Genomic DNA, 16,411 nt, shown 5'->3' on the forward strand with positions numbered 1-16,411 from the left:
TAAGTAATTTAAAATGTATGAATATAATTTTTCAATAAAAAAATAAAAACTAATGATAATGATTTAAAAATTTTAAGTTTAACGATAAAAATAATATAAAAAGTTTAAAAACAAAAAAAAAACAAACCCACAAGGAGAGAGAAAAGGGTTAGAGCGTTAGCAAAAGAAGCCAAACCCAAAAGCTAACTGTTTCCTCCTCCCAACACCTCCATCTCCATCACCACCTCAGCTCCCTGATCATTGTCCACTAAACCCAATATTCATATTCCTCTTCCAACCATTTTATTCTTTCTCAATTCTTATAATTTCCAATAAATTTTCAATCTTTTTTCGTTTTTGTTATTTTTGTTCAATTACGCTCTAAATTCTCAAAGCTCTAATAAACCCTCATTTTCAGAGGGACAACTACATACACAGAGAGCACAAGAGCAACAAATAAAGTTTCATTTTTTCATTTAATTCTTATAAATTTTCAATCTTTTTTATTGTATTTGCTGTTTTTAATTTTTTTTTTTTTTATATAAATCTCTGTGGTGGGTTTTGATTCTATGGCTGCGGTTGCTGAGATTTCCGGGGAGGCAGCCTCTGCCAAAAACTCCAACTTGGATTCAATGTCAAAACCCATGCCTGAATCCAAATCAGAATTCGATGTGCAGAAGCTGGTGGATATGTTCACCAAGCTCAACCCTTTAGCCAAAGAGTTCTTCCCTTCGTCTTATTCTCCCCAGCACCATTCTACTTTTGAAAACTCTTTGGCTGTCAATAACAATAAGCTCTCAGCCAATGGTAATCAGGCCAACAGTCGAAGGGTACTGATCATTCTCTTTGATCTCCTTTTGTTTTGTTTTTGTGTAATTTGAATAATGGTTTGTTTTTATATTTTGTTTTTCGTATGATTGTATATTGGATTTGATCTAAATGGGTTTTTTTTTTTTCTTTTTTCTAATTGTTGTAATTTGAATTGGGTTTCTCGTTGAATTGGTAATTTTGGTAGCTATTCGGGTTGTTTCTTGAGTTTTCTGCTGCAACAATTTTTTCCTTACTGATCATTAATTTTCAAGGGGTATACTGATTGCTGATTATGATATAAATAAAAAAGGTGTATATGTTCCAGTAATGTAACTGTATCTGTAGTGTCGGATTAAAACTCACTTGTTTGCTGGTATAGTTTGAATTCATGATCTCATGTTCGAGTTTTTACTTGTACGTGTTGGGAGTATACGAATTCTATGTATTTGTTTGCCCTTCTGATTTTCAGTTTATATTCTGTTTTTGTATTGGAAAGTCAGCTGCACGCTCGGTTAGCAAAGTCTTTTGGGATATGTATAGCAATCACTTTTGTCATTCGACATGGAGTTCTGCTTGGTGCATTTGTTCAAGCATGATGAGAAACTCTCATCATGATCATTACTGTTATTGTCATCATGACCGTGATTTTTAGTCTCGTCAGTATACTGATTAATTCTTGGAACTCTTATCGACTGAGACCTTTGAAACGACTTAGTTTCACCAAAACAAACATTGACAGTTTCTCTAGGAACTAGGAAGTTGCTTGCGATAATGCTACACATGTAATTACTATTTTCCTTCATTATATTTGGTTATAATAATTTGTACTTTTTGTGTTTCCCAGAGAACAAATAACTTTAATCAGGGGAAGAGAAGACTTAGTGGGAGAGCTTACAGAGCTGAGCGAGAAAATAGTATTAGGCGAACAGTATATGTTTCTGATATTGATCAGCAAGTAAGTGAATTATAAGATCTTGATTCCTGGATTGAGTTTTCTGTTCCTTTCTAGTTGCAAACAAATAGCTGTTATAAAAACTCTCCTTTTCTTGTTTAGGTTACCGAAGAGCGTCTTGCTGCCATATTTAGTAGTTGCGGACAAGTAAGTTGCATTGCTTTCCCGGATTCCAGTTTATGTTTTCTGATTTTACAAAGAGTGGTTATTTCAATAAATTTGTAAATTCAAAGTTGGAGGCTTCCTTTTGATTTCTTTGCTTTCTCTAGAATTCTGTGGTTCTACTTCAAGAGCATGAATTCCATAACATACTTTTTTCCTTCATAAGATAACCTATCTTCCACTTTTCCCTGAAATGAAGATATTCATTTTCTCTGCCACTACAAGTTACAACAATCATTCCTTTCTAAACAGTAAGGACTGAGTTCACGTGACAAATATTGTATTAGTGTTGGTAAATGCCATTGCCATTTTACATTTCAGAGTGTCGCCAATGTATTTTAACATTGAAACTTCTATGGGGCATCAACGAGATAATGCACCATAATGGCAGACTGAAAATTACTTTCTATACTTTTGCCTCTGCTGTCTTGAATGTTCCAGTTTAGTCCCTGTATTTTTCTATTTTAGACTTGTTGTTAAGTTTTTGAAATTGTCTCAGTGTGGTCTGTCCATCCAGGGTTAAATTAATGCAAATGAATCTTGTATGCTTAACCCACTTCCACATTCTGATTTCCTGCTCATTTCACTTACATTAACGATGTTAAGGGCACTGGAAGAAGATAGGGGCAGTACATGGTCACCATGTTCCCTTTATGCAGTCTATGAGGGGGTGAAATTTGCAGGACAAATTGGTGCCATGAGGATTTGAGTCACATAAAGCTTCTAAGTTTTTAAAATAAATGTTATGCAGGAGAAAAGTATATAAAGTTGTTTGCTTTCATTTTCCAGATCAATATCAGTTTCTGAGAGACAGCTTTCTATATAAACTGGGACAAAAAGGCTTCTTCTGAATGGAGATATTAATCTTGTAGATTCTTTTAACTTGATATTAAATCATTTATGCTTTTCCACTTTTTCCAAGGTCAAATAAAATTGTAACATTTTGTGAAGCCTTTGTGATCATATAATTATACTGTAAAACACTTATGTGTTGGAAAAAAAAAGTTAATTTTTTTCATCCAGTGTTTATACCTTTCATGCAGGTTTTTTCACTCGTGTTCAAAATTAAACTGTAGAAATTTATTTGGTTTGACGTAGCTCAAATATGAAGACTTGACGATTAGGTTAAATTTATAGACTTTGAAGGGATTCTTAAGCAAGGGGGGTTACATAAAAACAACGATAAAATGAAACGTTCCCCCTGTGATTCTGCATGTGTCTTGTTTCCATCCCCAACTCAAGATTTATGAGTTTTCTAACTTCCCCGTACATTTTCTTTTGTGTATTGTTGTACGCTATTCATGTTATATGATCTGGGAGGAACATAAGAAAGTGTACGCCATATGGCTTCCTTCATGAGGGTTCAAACTTTTTTCCTAATGTCTTTGTAATTAGGAACTGTTATATATGCCATAAGCATTGAAACTTGAAAGGCATGTTAAGCATTATTATTATTATTGTCAAATACGTAATTCACGTCTTTTGCAAGGATACTAGGTTCTATTAATATGGTTGCTTCTTACTTAATGGTTAATACCTTAGATGGCTGACCCAAACTTTTGTTGTAATCTTTTTATTTGAAGGTTGTTGACTGCCGAATTTGTGGTGATCCGCATTCAGTGCTCCGTTTTGCATTTGTGGAGTTTGCTGATGAGTGTAAGATTTTCTCTTGGTCTGCCTGTAAAACCTTATGATGCCTGTATTGCATGTTACATTGTAGTTTTGCTAACAGATGGTGCGAGAGCAGCTTTGAGCCTCGGTGGGACAATGCTAGGGTACTACCCTGTTAGGGTCTTACCCTCAAAAACTGCCATCCTTCCTGTGAATCCTACATTCCTCCCCAGGGTATGAACAACTCTTTTAAAAAAAAAATTGGCTTTATCCTCTGAATGATGCGTGCACTAACATTTTGTTAAGGTTTCACTCTCAAGATTTTTGCTTCATAAGAATATTATATTGTCATTTGCAGTCAGAAGATGAACGGGAAATGTGTAGCAGGACTGTATATTGTACAAATATCGATAAGAAGGTATACAATTTTGCTGTTTTACCAGAATGAAATTTTTGGTTTCCTCAGTGCATCCTTGTGTCCCAGACGATGCAAGGTCTAGAAGTTGAAATGACTTGAATCCTCGGTAATTTCTGTATGTGCGCAGGTTGCTCAAGCTGATGTCAAGAATTTCTTTGAAACAGCTTGCGGTGAGGTAGGAAGAGTTCCAAAGCATGTTATTCATAAGTTATTTATTTATTAATTCTCGGTGAATGGTGTTTGTTATTACAGTCTGACTTCAGGTTGATATTTTCTTGAAACTTTTAGGTTACTCGTTTGAGGCTTTTGGGGGATCATGTGCATTCAACTCGTATAGCTTTTGTTGAATTTGCAATGGTAAGCTTGCAACATTAAAATTGATCAAGACTAGAGTCAAAGTTTTGTTAAGATATGTTTATTTTGTTTAGCCCTTAATTGAACTTTATGCTGAATCTACTATGTTTGATCTTTGGAGATGATTTATAAGAATTTCCATTTGCATTTGTTTTTCATTACAAACCGTGTGGAAAATTGATATCTGATCACACACGCACACACATTAAAAATCTGTATTAAATGACTCTTTGCTGGTGCGGTCTATTTCTGAGGTTGGCTGAGGGTTTTTGATGTCACTATGTTTTTGTATGCCCAAATGTATCAAACATAAATGAAATGGGAAATGTTTATTGCATTCCAAAGGTAACTTCGTGAGCTGCTTTTGTATTCGTGCATTGGGAAGGTCCTTTTGGAGTGAAAGTATCACTTACTATTATATTTAAGGGTTTTCTTTTTAGTTTTATATTTGATTTTAGCTTTTACTTTTTGAAAGTTTTCCTAGGCTCTACTGCATACACTTTGGTATATAGCTTTGAATTTAGGAATACTGATCCTACCGTGTTATCTGCATAACTAATGAAAATATATGGAGCAAACGTCTGAATTGTTTCTCTGAGAAAGCTCCTGTTCCATCTATGGAAGTTTTTGTCATACCATCAGTTAGGATGAATTCTATAGGAATTTATATGTCATACCATCAGTTAATAGTCTCGTTTCGGGTAAAGATGTACACAGATATTTGTTTTTAAACTCGGAACTATTGTTCCAAGTAAAATGGAACTCTGCACATAAGTTTGTTTTGGAATGATATGAGCTATATCCTTTATGTCGTCACAATGTGTTTTTATGGTGCTGGATTCGACACCTCTGTCGCAGTTCTTTTAGTTTGGACACTCATGTGCCGTTCCATTCTTTTTCAATGTGATCATTCGACTTTAGAGTTTCCTCGTAATTTTTTACTGTAATCCCCCAACACAAAGGATCTTTGTCATGGAAGCTCTGTTGGCTTACTCTCTTGTTTCGATGAACAGGCAGAAAGTGCTATACTTGCGCTGAATTGCAGCGGAATGTTGTTGGGAACACAACCCATCAGGTGTGGTCTGTGATCCCATGAGGTTTATCGTAATTATTCAAATGATTCGATATTCTAATATCTTGCATATATCGTAATCCTGTAGGGTAAGTCCTTCAAAGACACCTGTGAGGCCACGCGTTACTCGTCCATTGCATTAACCAATACCACAGGAAAAGATCCGTGGATGGAGCTTGGAGGGCTTGACAAGTCTTGAGGAACTTTGTTGTTTTAATCATCTATTCCTTTCAGTATTTCCATCTTTTCCGTCGCAGTTTACCCTGCTTCAGTTCAAGTTTTAAAAGATGGTTTGGATCTTGGCAATCGTACGCTTAACCTCGTTCATTTTAAAGTTCAAGTTCAGTTCGGTTCGGTTATGATCGAGCGTATGCCCTTTCTCACTCTGTGCAGGCACTCTGAAAGCTTAAATACCAATTTGTATTTTCTGAATAAATGGTGCAGTGTTCCAGTTTACCAATGCTCTAGTTAAGTTCTGGTATGATCTAGTTCCGGGAGGGTTAAAACACCAGGCGACTAAGAAACCCAGCAACAAACTTTGCAGCAAGGAACCAGAATATATATTTTCTTGTCTGGTTGATGAGATGTTTTATGCCTTATAGGGTGTGGTAGGAATCATCGATGACGGATTACGGTGGGAATGGCTACTAGTTCCGGGAGGGTTAAAACACCAGGCGACTAAGAAACCCAGCAACAAACTTTGCAGCAAGGAACCAGAACATATATTTTCTTGTCTGGTTGATGAGATGTTTTATGCCTTATAGGGTGTGGTAGGAATCATCGATGACGGATTACGGTGGGAATGGCTCCTAGTTCATTTTAAGCATAGGTTGAGGTTGTCTAGTAAAATGGCAACAGATGAGTAGTGTCTACCATCACCACCACCATTACCATCGTCCCCGCCGCTCTTCCACCGTCAATGCCACTACCGCCACCTCAACGGCCCCTCCCTTAAAGTAGAATATTATAGTATTAAAACAAACTTGATGACCAATTGAGGATAGTAAAGCTGCGTCTAACTGGCCATTTATGTCACGTTTGGTTCAAGATTGGATTGAATTAACAACTCATTCGATTTAATCGAAATATGCTCAAGAAACAAATGAAGTCACACTTCTAAGTTTTGTCTAAGTTGAAGGAGACGTTTTGACGTATTAGTTATATGGTGTTCACATCCTATTGTTTTGTGGGTATCAGAAAGCATAAGTTTCCTTCATGAATAATTTGTCTTATTCCTTCAACTTGGACAAAATTTGAACAAAATGCTACTTTTATCACATTTTCTATACCACATTTGTAACATCTCTCTAATAGAGATGAGACTCACGTGTTGGTGGGCCCTATATCTATTAGAGAGATGGTATAAATGTGATATGAAAAATGTGGTAAGCGCAGCATTACTCAAATTTAAAAGTTAGCCTCTATTTGTTTCTCCAAGGAAATTTTATGAATTATCTAATCCAATTCAATTCTAGACACCAAACATACCCTTAAGAGGCAAGGGGGTTCTAGTTCAACTAAGAGTCCTTGCACTCTGAATTTTGTGTTTGATTCCCCTTCTTTCAATGTACATTTGTGAAAATAACACGCATGTTTGAATCCCGTAAATGAAAAGTTCGATACTAATTTATTCTCCATCCCTAAGCGTAAAGCTAATGGGGTTGTGAGCCATCTAATACTTGAAATCATAAAGCTAATTCTTAGCTACAACTATAAACAAGATGGAGGGCTTTGTGAGCCATAAGAGGAGCCTTTGGCATACTTGCAGAAGGAACGCAAACGTCCTCCGGGATTAGAATGGGACATCTTGATGCTGTCCAGCAGTACGTTCTTGCATGGCCAGGTTTTGCTGCATCGGAAACTGACGGCTACTTCCGACAACGAACTTCCCCATATATTTTTGTACGTAACGTCGCTGATTTGCACATTCGAAGAAGTCTGCGCACAAGGAAGAAAAAGAAACCTTGTTTAATTAAGTTCAAATTTCTTTGGTCGAATACTTGCAGTCTAAATCATGTGAGTAAGATATGAATCATGTATATATTATATTAGGCCATGCAAAGAGGTACTAGTATGAAGCGAGCAAATAGGTCATGTATAATATACCTGTTGATTGCAAGGAGGGTTGGGGCAATATTCTTGATCGATGGTAATAGGATTCAGAACGTCATCCATGAAAATGTCTTGGAATGTAAAATTTGAAGCCTTGCTGGTATAAGGAGAAGCCCAAGTTTTGATCCTCACACCATTATCCGTCCCCAAAAAGGTGCAGTTTTTCACAGTCACTCCGACCACATCGTCTTCTTTGTCATTCCCTCCTAGGCTTCCGATGCTGATTCCATGCCCGGGACCGCACACAACTTTAGAAATGTGGATTTTCCTACTTCCGTGCACCATCGCGACACAGTCATCACCCGTGGCGATCGTAGAGCGTGCGATTCTGATTCGGTATGAGCTTCCAATCTTAATGCCATCGGTGTTCGGACTGTCAGCCGGAGCTGAGATTTTGATTTTCCTAAAGCCCATATTGTGGCATCCGAAAATTTTGAAATGCGCATTTTTGCTGTCGTATGATCTTATGTATTCGACTCTTGCGTTTGTGATGAAGTCAAAACTCATTGACTGATATGATATTACACGGGACAGAACAAGATGTTAAATTGCGATCACTAGTGGAATAATTAACGACATAAATGCTATGTATTTAGAGCATATTTAAGGGATGTAGCAAAATTTTAAGATACATACATGCTTTCATGGCTTACGTGACAATTGTCTTTAATATTTGCCTCAGTAAAATTTAAAAATTAGTGGCTGGAAAGAATAAGACAATTGGTCAGGCAAATGCCTAACATTTCCATTAAAAAAACGAGAGAGAGAAGTATCAAGAACTTACAATAGGAAGAGCCTGGCATTGGGGATTGGTTTTGCAGTTGTTAAGATGCCAAGCCGAGGCTCCTTGGCCGTCCAAGGTACCGCCTCCGGTCACTGTCAACTGATCGATGTACCGGAAGTTTATCCAACTGTGAGCACTAAAAGTTGATGGATTAGTCGTAGCACTCAAAGTACCCTTAATCAGAAAGGCAATCGGACCATTGCATGGACCTGAGAATATCACTGGATACAACTTGAATGTTCCTCTGGGAACCACAACCCTTGCCGTTCCTTTCCATTGACATGCTTCTTTCCATGCATCCAGAAATGCCTAAATGCATGTATTCACCGAAAGTTCAAAGTAGTACTTATAAACATAATTATGCACAAAGTAAAATAGAAGATGAGGCGACGTTAGCTCCTCGAGGTACGACGGACAAAGGCAAAGAGTACACTCTCTGCTACCCAAGAGTCGTACAGTATAAATAAAAATTTGCAAGAGCCATACCTGGCTGTTATCAGTTTTTCCATCATCAACAGCACCATATTTCCTCACGTCGAAATACTTGGCTTGATCACGACCTTCTGTTTCCCATACCAACAAGAAGAATAACAAGAAGACCCTGCCTAGAGAATATATGATCGAACCCATATCCATATCTATCTGTTTCTTCTTATTTTTTTTGGGTTCTTAGACTCTATCTTTCTCCAATGTTTTGGCTTCTTGCAGCCCTTCTTGTATATAAAAATAATAGTTTATGGTTCATCGTAGGGATGAAGCATGAAGCGATTAAAATATTTGTTTCCCCTTAATAGGATGATTTCTGTTCATGGTTATTTTTGGCATTTAATTAGTTTGAAATTTTTTTTCTATTTAGACTTATATTTGACTATTTCATTCTTTTGAAAAGAATATCTAAAGGAGAAGGATGATTAAGTATGTAATCGAATAAAGATCTGGGTAATTCTAACATTTTAAAGAATATCATTTATTTCTATAAAAAATAATATCATTTCGTACAACATAATTAAGCTAAATCTGACAATATTTTAGATAAAAATAGTAATAGATATGGTCGTAACAATGTGATTAAAAGATCTTCATAATCATGTAACTAAAAATATTTTAAAAAATAAAAACATAAATCTATTGGGGTAAAGATGTAAACAAATCGCAAACCCTTTGACTCCATGGCAAATCAAAGTCAAAATTTGACATCCAGTTAGATAATTTTAAAACTGCGTGCATGGTTACCCCTATACACATATTCTCAGAAAAAAAAAATATGAATGGAAACTCTCTTAATTGTTTTTACGAAATTTTGGATTATACACTTTTTTTTTTGGTTCGATAATCTACCTTATTGTGTTACCAAGAAAGTATATAGTCTCATTAGCGATGTATTTGTTTGTGGGAAAACTTTCAAAAATCCCCTCTTCCATCAAATAAAAAAAGTTGTGACCCGAAATAATATAAAAATACTCTTGTTGGCGTACATGACCCTAGCTAACTATAAGTTTCTTCATAATATAAATTAACTTCCGTACCCTTAAACATAAAATGTCGAACTTGAAAATTAACGAGTGTTGTTATAGATAATTACTAGAGTACCTAGAGAGAAAGATCAGCAGAGAAGATTACATTATGATGTAGAGTCACTTGCGGGTCAATTCTTGCGATAAAGATATGTTCGAAGTTTTAGCTAGGATATTATTGTAATTTTTTCTTTTTTTTTTTGTGAACTAAGTTTTTATATTTGCTATTTTAATTTGTACTAACATTGTTGATGTTAAAAAATGGTTGAAGAATTGTAGAGTATTCTCATCACTAATTTTAGAATTTACAAAATATGTAAGAGATCATTAACTTAAACAAGTAACCATAGAAAACACGTAGTTGGTGGTGAGGCATGATTCTTCTCCGATCGATGTGGGGGCGAGGTCCAGTCATAGACTTCATGATGTGGGAAAATTTCTTCTTGTTTTCATCCTACGTGGGATTCTTCCGAGGCAGACATGCTACAAACAACATCGTACCTCATATCTCAAATCTCAAATTGTGAAAATTCTATCCTTGCACCCGATATTTTGCGTTTAATTATCTCCTCATTCAACATCACTTTTATCCAAATCCAGCTTTTAAATTTTTCCTTTTTCTGAGGATTTGAATCTTTTGCTTGATTTTATGATGTTGATCATGTGGTAACAGTAGTATTTTTGTTCTTGATGAGGATAACCCCACTCATTGGCTTTAATTGGAGATGCTTGAATTAGTATTATATGTAATTGATGAAATAATATACCTCCGATATAGCGTATGTTTGGGAAAATCCTCACGTAAAGATCTAAAGTTTCTTTTTGGAGGCTGCTTCTTGTATTCTCGAACAATTTGTTGAATTTCATGGTTAGAGGATTGGGATCCAATCCTCTCCGGATCTAAGGATCCTGAGCCTAGGGATCAATTGATCTGATCCGTTAAAACTTGATCAAACGGCTACAATAGGAAGTGCCACTAAAAGTTATAATAATTATAGCCGTTGGATCAAATTTCAACAGGTCGGATCAATTGATCCCTAGGCTCAAGATCCTTAAATCCAAAGAGGATCTGGATCCAGAGGATTGAGGATTGCAGTTGTACGAGTTGAAAACTTAAGTTAATGCATTACCAAATGCAAATGAACGAGTCTATATATAGATTTTCATGGAACTCTTCAAGTAATTGTGGTATCCAACCTACTCTATCTCTACTCCTTTATCTCGATAGAGAAGTGACAAAGTCTGGCATTCTTTTCAAGCAATGTTTTCGTTTCCTAGCATTCTTTTCAGATGACGTTTTATTGTAATGGTAAAAAACAATTATGTCTATGTGGGGTGAGAAAAACTTGTATGGAAGAACTTTACTGAGTAGCATTGTAATCCAATCAAAACTTGTCACATGGCAAGTCTTAAATATAATATTTCATATTTAAAATTTTCATAATTATTTTTCCTACTAACTAATTATACACCTTGAGGTTAATCTAATGATTAATTTTTTTCCCTTCTTTTCCCCTTATTTTTTCTTTAATTTCCAAATTTTCCCTCCAGTGCGTTTATGTTTTTCCGTAGGAGTCTTCACTATCTTCTCTCTCACATTTCTACCATCATGTTAAAGATGGACAATCAAGTTGTCATACGGAATAGATTGCACTTGTGAAAGTGAGAGGGTGAACCATATTTATGCATTGTAGAAATAGTTGTATTTCAACCAAGGTTCTAAAAGACGCTAGGCGCTAGTCGGCAGCCGTCTGGGGCCTAGCACCTAAGTGGCTAAGCTGAGCCTAGGCAAGGGCTTAGGCTGAATAAATGGATTAAAATAAATTTATTACATATCGTATAATAAGTGCCAGGTTTTTATACAAAATAATCCCTAAGATTTGCATGATCAATAGAAATGGTCCCTGAGATTGAAAATCAATAGAAATGGTCCCTGAGATTGTCCACCATCCATGATTTTAGTCCTTCCGTTAAAAACGATTTTGGGCAATTTTCAAAGCTTTGTAACTCAATTGTTTCTTAACCAAATTCGACCCATGATTTATCAAAATGAAGATAGGAAAGTGTAGAATAAGATTATACCTATTTGGAAGTCCAATGGTTATCGGAGATGGCCGGAAAATAGCCTGAAAGGTGACTGGTCCGCGGGAAAACTCGAAAACTAGCCAGAAACTGGGTAAACTTTAAACGTTCATAACTTCTTCAATACTTAACCAAATCGAGTGATTCAAAAACTAAAATAATACTTCCTGATGAGACAAAGAGAATGGTACCTTTTTCAAAGACTAACTCGTCGTGGTTTGGTCGGACAACGGCTCGAAAGTGGCTAACCATTTTCGAGTTAGCCACTTTTGAGCAGTTTTCCGGCCAAACCACGGAGATTTAGCAGTAAATAAAGATACCGTTATCTTCTTCTCGTTGAGAAGTATGATTTTTGTTTTTGAATCACTCAATTTCGTTGAGTATTGAAGAAGTTATGAATGTTTAAAGTTTACCCAGTTCCCGGCGAGTTTTCCATTTTTTCTGCGGACCAGTCACCTTTCAGGCTATTTTCCAGCTATCTACGGCAATCATTGGGCTTCCAAATAGGTATAATCTTGTTCTATACTTTCTTATCTTCATTTTGATATATTATGGGTCAAATTTTATTAAGAATCGATTGAGTTACGAAGCTTTGAAAATTGCCCAAAGAGTTTTTAACGGAAGGACCAAAATCATGGATGGTAGACAATCTTAGAGATTATTTCTATTGATTTTCAATCTCAGAGATCATTTCTATTGATGCAAATCTTAGAGATCATTTTGGATAATAACCCAATAAGTGCCTATACTTAAAAAATACATAATTATTTTAGGATATATAAATTACAAAAAATAATGACATATAGATTGTAAAGTATTAGAACATATTAAAAACATGGGGAACAAACATATAATAAGTGTTCATACAAGTATCCACTATATCTCTAATAATTTATTGCAAAAAAATAAAAGGCGCAATGAAAGTTATTGATTTTCTATCTAAGTGAGAGTCACGTCCTAGGCGGGTGACTGGGCGGGTGCCTAAGCGGGTTAGGCGCTCTTTCTTAATTTTCAAACACCTTGAAATTAATCAGGCGGTGACCAGTCGCTTAGCGCCTAGACGGAGCCTAAGCAGCGCTAGGCATGAATTTTTAGAATAGTGATTTCAACCAAAACAAAGTGACAAATAACAAATAAATTGTGAAAAAATGAACTCCATAATCTGGACTGAGTCTGTTCGTTGTTTGCAGCAAAAAATTCTGATACCTGTAGGAGAAATAAACACACAAATTACAACCCAAAAATATATAGAACAGCACGAGCTTAGCATGACGTACTGGGAAATGATGTGTTGGGCAATGAAATGTTGCTCATAACTGAAAAAAAAATGTACAAACAAACTTTTGTAAAAATGAAGTATGTGTTGGATTTTTCTTTTATTTTTTATTTCTTTTAGGATAGTTGGAGAAGATGGCTTAATTGTTTTTTCCCTCACATTCTTATGAAGAAGGGAAACATAGAGTGGGGAAGAGACTACATACTGCGAAGAAAATTTAGGAAAAAAAGGATAGAGAGAGAGTAAAAGAGGAAAAAATGATAAAAGGAACATAAGTTTTGTTAAAAATGAAGCCTGTGTTAGAATATAGGGTACTTCTCACTTTTATTCTCTAAAATGTCGTGGTTTTTAAACTTTCATGCATCAAGTTTTTTTCGTCTTAGTGTCATACCTAATGTGAGAACTACGGGACACTTTCACACATCTATTAAGTTTTCCGTCAGAACTTTCGTTCGTGGCGGTCACATAGACCATGATTAGATGCCGCGCGTCAATCTAACCTCACGTGGACATTAAAAAAATAAAAATTAAAAAACTAAGCCTTGCCCTTGGTTCTCCCCCCCCCAAACCCCTTCTTTGTCTCCCCAACCTCATTTCGTTTCCCTTTCACAATTAACGCATAACTCTCTGCCTCCCATTACTTCTCTCTGTTCCTCCTCCATTCTTTCAAGCCAAGAAGCTCAAATTCTGGTGCATTGATTCGACCTAGAAGCCAAAACACTTCATAAATCTTGGATCTTTGGTTGTTCCTAAATCCTAAGCCTCCACTAAGGCAAACCCCAGAAGCCAAAATGTTATCAATTTGTGCAAATGTGACAGGTTCGATCCCTGTTGGAAATATGCCTAAAGCTAATCATGAGATGGTATTTTATTGAAATTTCATATGTTAAATTAATCTAATTTAATTTAAAGACAAAGATTATGTTTAAAGTTGTCTTATAAAATGATATATGTTTGAACAATAAGTCCAGTGAATATGTAACTAAGAGAATGTAATCTAAAGAAGTTAGATTTATGAGACCTTTCTTTTTCATATACATATTCTAAACGTTTCTGATTATAGGATTGTCAATTGAACATTGACATTCTCGATAGATCAGTACATTTCCTTTGGAGTGTGACTGGTCTCGGGTCATTGGTGTGAATGACACCAAGACAAGTATGTATGTGCTCAATAAAGAGTGAGTCCACTGAATGCGATCAACCAGGAGTTCTCAGAGCAACTCCACCGTTGCTTATTGATTTGGGGATAGGTGACCCAATTCACTTTCCTCCCCCCCCCCTCCCTAAAACACTCTAGCCCACTAGGGCAATTGGACCCAAGGTGAGCCCGATGGAGAACTCAGGCAATAATCGCTTAGCAAAGTGGGCCTACGTGACGTAAGGTTGACGTCATCATGACGTCAACCACAATTAACATTATTTAAAAATTATAGAAATTATTAAAAATTAATTAAAAATACAAAAAAATTATAATTTCTCTCTATAAATACATAACCATGTTCTTCCACTTTACACTACATTTCAATATTTTCAAATACTTTTAGTTAATCTTTTATTATTATCCGAAATTAAAATAAAGTATCTTTTATAATTTTATAAAATAAAAAATACTAATATTTTAATATGGGTTACTCAATTTAGCGGTGGAGATGCACTTGGGTAGTTAATGTTCATTGTAAACAGTTACTGTTCATTTAAGGAGATTGAGTTGCCTATTGCCCAGGGGGCCTTCCTACATTGGAAGTGCTCTCATACTCATGTCATATGAGAACTCATAGTTGGGATAATGCAAAGTAGTTCTTTGGCCTGAGACACCATAGTTGTCTGGTGGTTAGGTCCTTAGTCTTTGGCTTTGCTAAAGGCTTCCATTTGAGGGTGTCCACGACATAAGGTTTAAGCTAAGTCGTGTGGGCATGTGAGGGATCTCTAACCTTCAAACTATTGAGGGAGAATACTCCATAATAAGATAAAGAATCTCTGATCGGAGTACGAATGAGATTTAGGAAGTTGTACCAAATCACATCCAAGATAATCATATAGACAACAAAATCACATTACATAGTAGACATGAATAAACTATCAACCAAATAATATGATCAAGAGTATTGATTTAGAGAAGAAATGTGTTGCATTGTTCCCAAACTGAATAGGTTTTCCAACCTTTTCTAATTGGCTTGGATAGCCATGACATATTGGCAGGTGTCACTCATAGTTTGTGAAAGCCGTGAAGATGAATAATCACGAAAAGAAGAATTGCAAGTAAGTTTCAATTCACAATTGATCAGTAAGAGTTTTAATCGCAATTTGCCTAGCTCAAACCTAATGAATCACACACTGTGTAAGTAATGATTCAAGATATAACAGAGTTGAGTAAAGACAATTAAATAATTTAATTATTTTTTTTACTAGGAATAATTAATATGTTAATTAATCAACGAATAAGTTTGTGTTAGACCTCGGGTCAGTTTGGGCCTCGAGGCCAAATGGGCATTGAATGGTCAAGCCCATTAGCTTAAGTTGTACGACAACTTATAGGGCACAAGGCCCTCTAACAAGCTTAGGCCGCCCATAGAGAGAGAATGAGGACTTTGGTCCAGTTCACTCACAAAAGTTGGTGAGTATAAAAGAGGCATTATAGTCTCATCTTTCATTATGGTTTATTAAAGGAAAGAAGAGATAGCACAAGTTCTCTCTTTCTCTCAAGAGACCGGACAACATGAGAGGAAATAGCTAGCTATCTCTTCCTCCCATATGTGTTGGTGGCGAAAATTAGAACCCCTCTACTTTGAGGACTTTTACAGAATCCATTCAAGCTTCCAAATCCATGAATCCAATGAGACAAAATGATGAAGATGAAGGCTATGGAGTTCAACCTAAGATAGGAATGAAGGCCCTCACCTTGGGTGATTACCCTTTCTTTATGCAAAGAGGAGCTTCAAAAGGTACCAAAAAAAAATTCTCAACTCTCTTTGTGATTTGAATTGAGCCCTTGGTAACCAAATTACTGGGCTTTGAATTTTATGGCTTAAGTTATTTTTTAGTGCATACAAGCATGTTTTCATTATATAATTGTTAAAATGCATGTAATATGTTGTTCCATAAACTTAGTATATAAAAAAAAAAATTTCTTCAATCCCCACCGATCCCCATCCCCCAATTAACAAATTAACCTATTAACGCTATCGTTTGTAAAAATAAAATAAAATTGTTTTATGACAAATGAAATTAAGGGTGGGCAAACGGGTAGAGGAACCGCATGTCAGGTCGGGTAAACAAGGTTCG

General features: G+C 35.8%; 2 protein-coding genes across 2 annotated transcripts; one reads left to right on the plus strand and one right to left on the minus strand.

The window, feature by feature from the left end:
• Nucleotides 1-134: 134 nt before the first annotated feature.
• Nucleotides 135-5,814, plus strand: LOC103957337 (polyadenylate-binding protein-interacting protein 9). The gene is made up of 10 exons (XM_009369490.3): nt 135-809; nt 1,634-1,744; nt 1,844-1,888; nt 3,487-3,559; nt 3,636-3,748; nt 3,873-3,932; nt 4,060-4,107; nt 4,221-4,289; nt 5,300-5,361; nt 5,447-5,814. The coding sequence occupies exons 1-10, from the start codon at nt 549-551 to the stop codon at nt 5,499-5,501; spliced, it is 897 nt and encodes a 298-aa protein (XP_009367765.2). The 5' UTR covers nt 135-548; the 3' UTR covers nt 5,502-5,814.
• A 1,254-nt stretch (nt 5,815-7,068) lies between these two features.
• Nucleotides 7,069-8,890, minus strand: LOC103957362 (exopolygalacturonase-like). Its single transcript, XM_009369515.2, has 4 exons — nt 8,741-8,890; nt 8,255-8,563; nt 7,465-7,980; nt 7,069-7,296 (listed from the first exon to the last, which is right to left on the minus strand). The coding sequence occupies exons 1-4, from the start codon at nt 8,888-8,890 to the stop codon at nt 7,069-7,071; spliced, it is 1,203 nt and encodes a 400-aa protein (XP_009367790.2).
• Nucleotides 8,891-16,411: the final 7,521 nt, after the last annotated feature.

This window comes from the organism of the source record quoted next, unplaced genomic scaffold, assembly GCF_019419815.1.
Source record: "Pyrus x bretschneideri cultivar Hongxiangsu unplaced genomic scaffold, Pyrus_bretschneideri_v1 Contig7, whole genome shotgun sequence".
Classification (NCBI taxonomy): Eukaryota; Viridiplantae; Streptophyta; class Magnoliopsida; order Rosales; family Rosaceae; genus Pyrus; species Pyrus x bretschneideri.

What these genes read in the sequence shown, in the direction of transcription:
- LOC103957337 (XM_009369490.3), top strand. Translation starts at nt 549, where the DNA reads ATGGCTGCGGTTGCTGAGATTTCCGGGGAGGCAGCCTCTGCCAAAAAC. An exon ending in ATCCTACATTCCTCCCCAGG is followed by an intron (nt 3,749 to 3,872) that starts GTATGAACAACT and finishes TGTCATTTGCAG; the next exon opens with TCAGAAGATGAACGGGAAAT. An exon ending in GTACAAATATCGATAAGAAG is followed by an intron (nt 3,933 to 4,059) that starts GTATACAATTTT and finishes GTATGTGCGCAG; the next exon opens with GTTGCTCAAGCTGATGTCAA.
- LOC103957362 (XM_009369515.2), bottom strand. Translation starts at nt 8,890, where the DNA reads ATGGATATGGGTTCGATCATATATTCTCTAGGCAGGGTCTTCTTGTTA. An exon ending in GAAAAACTGATAACAGCCAG is followed by an intron (nt 8,564 to 8,740) that starts GTATGGCTCTTG and finishes ACATGCATTTAG; the next exon opens with GCATTTCTGGATGCATGGAA. An exon ending in ACCCTCCTTGCAATCAACAG is followed by an intron (nt 7,297 to 7,464) that starts GTATATTATACA and finishes CCTTGTGCGCAG; the next exon opens with ACTTCTTCGAATGTGCAAAT.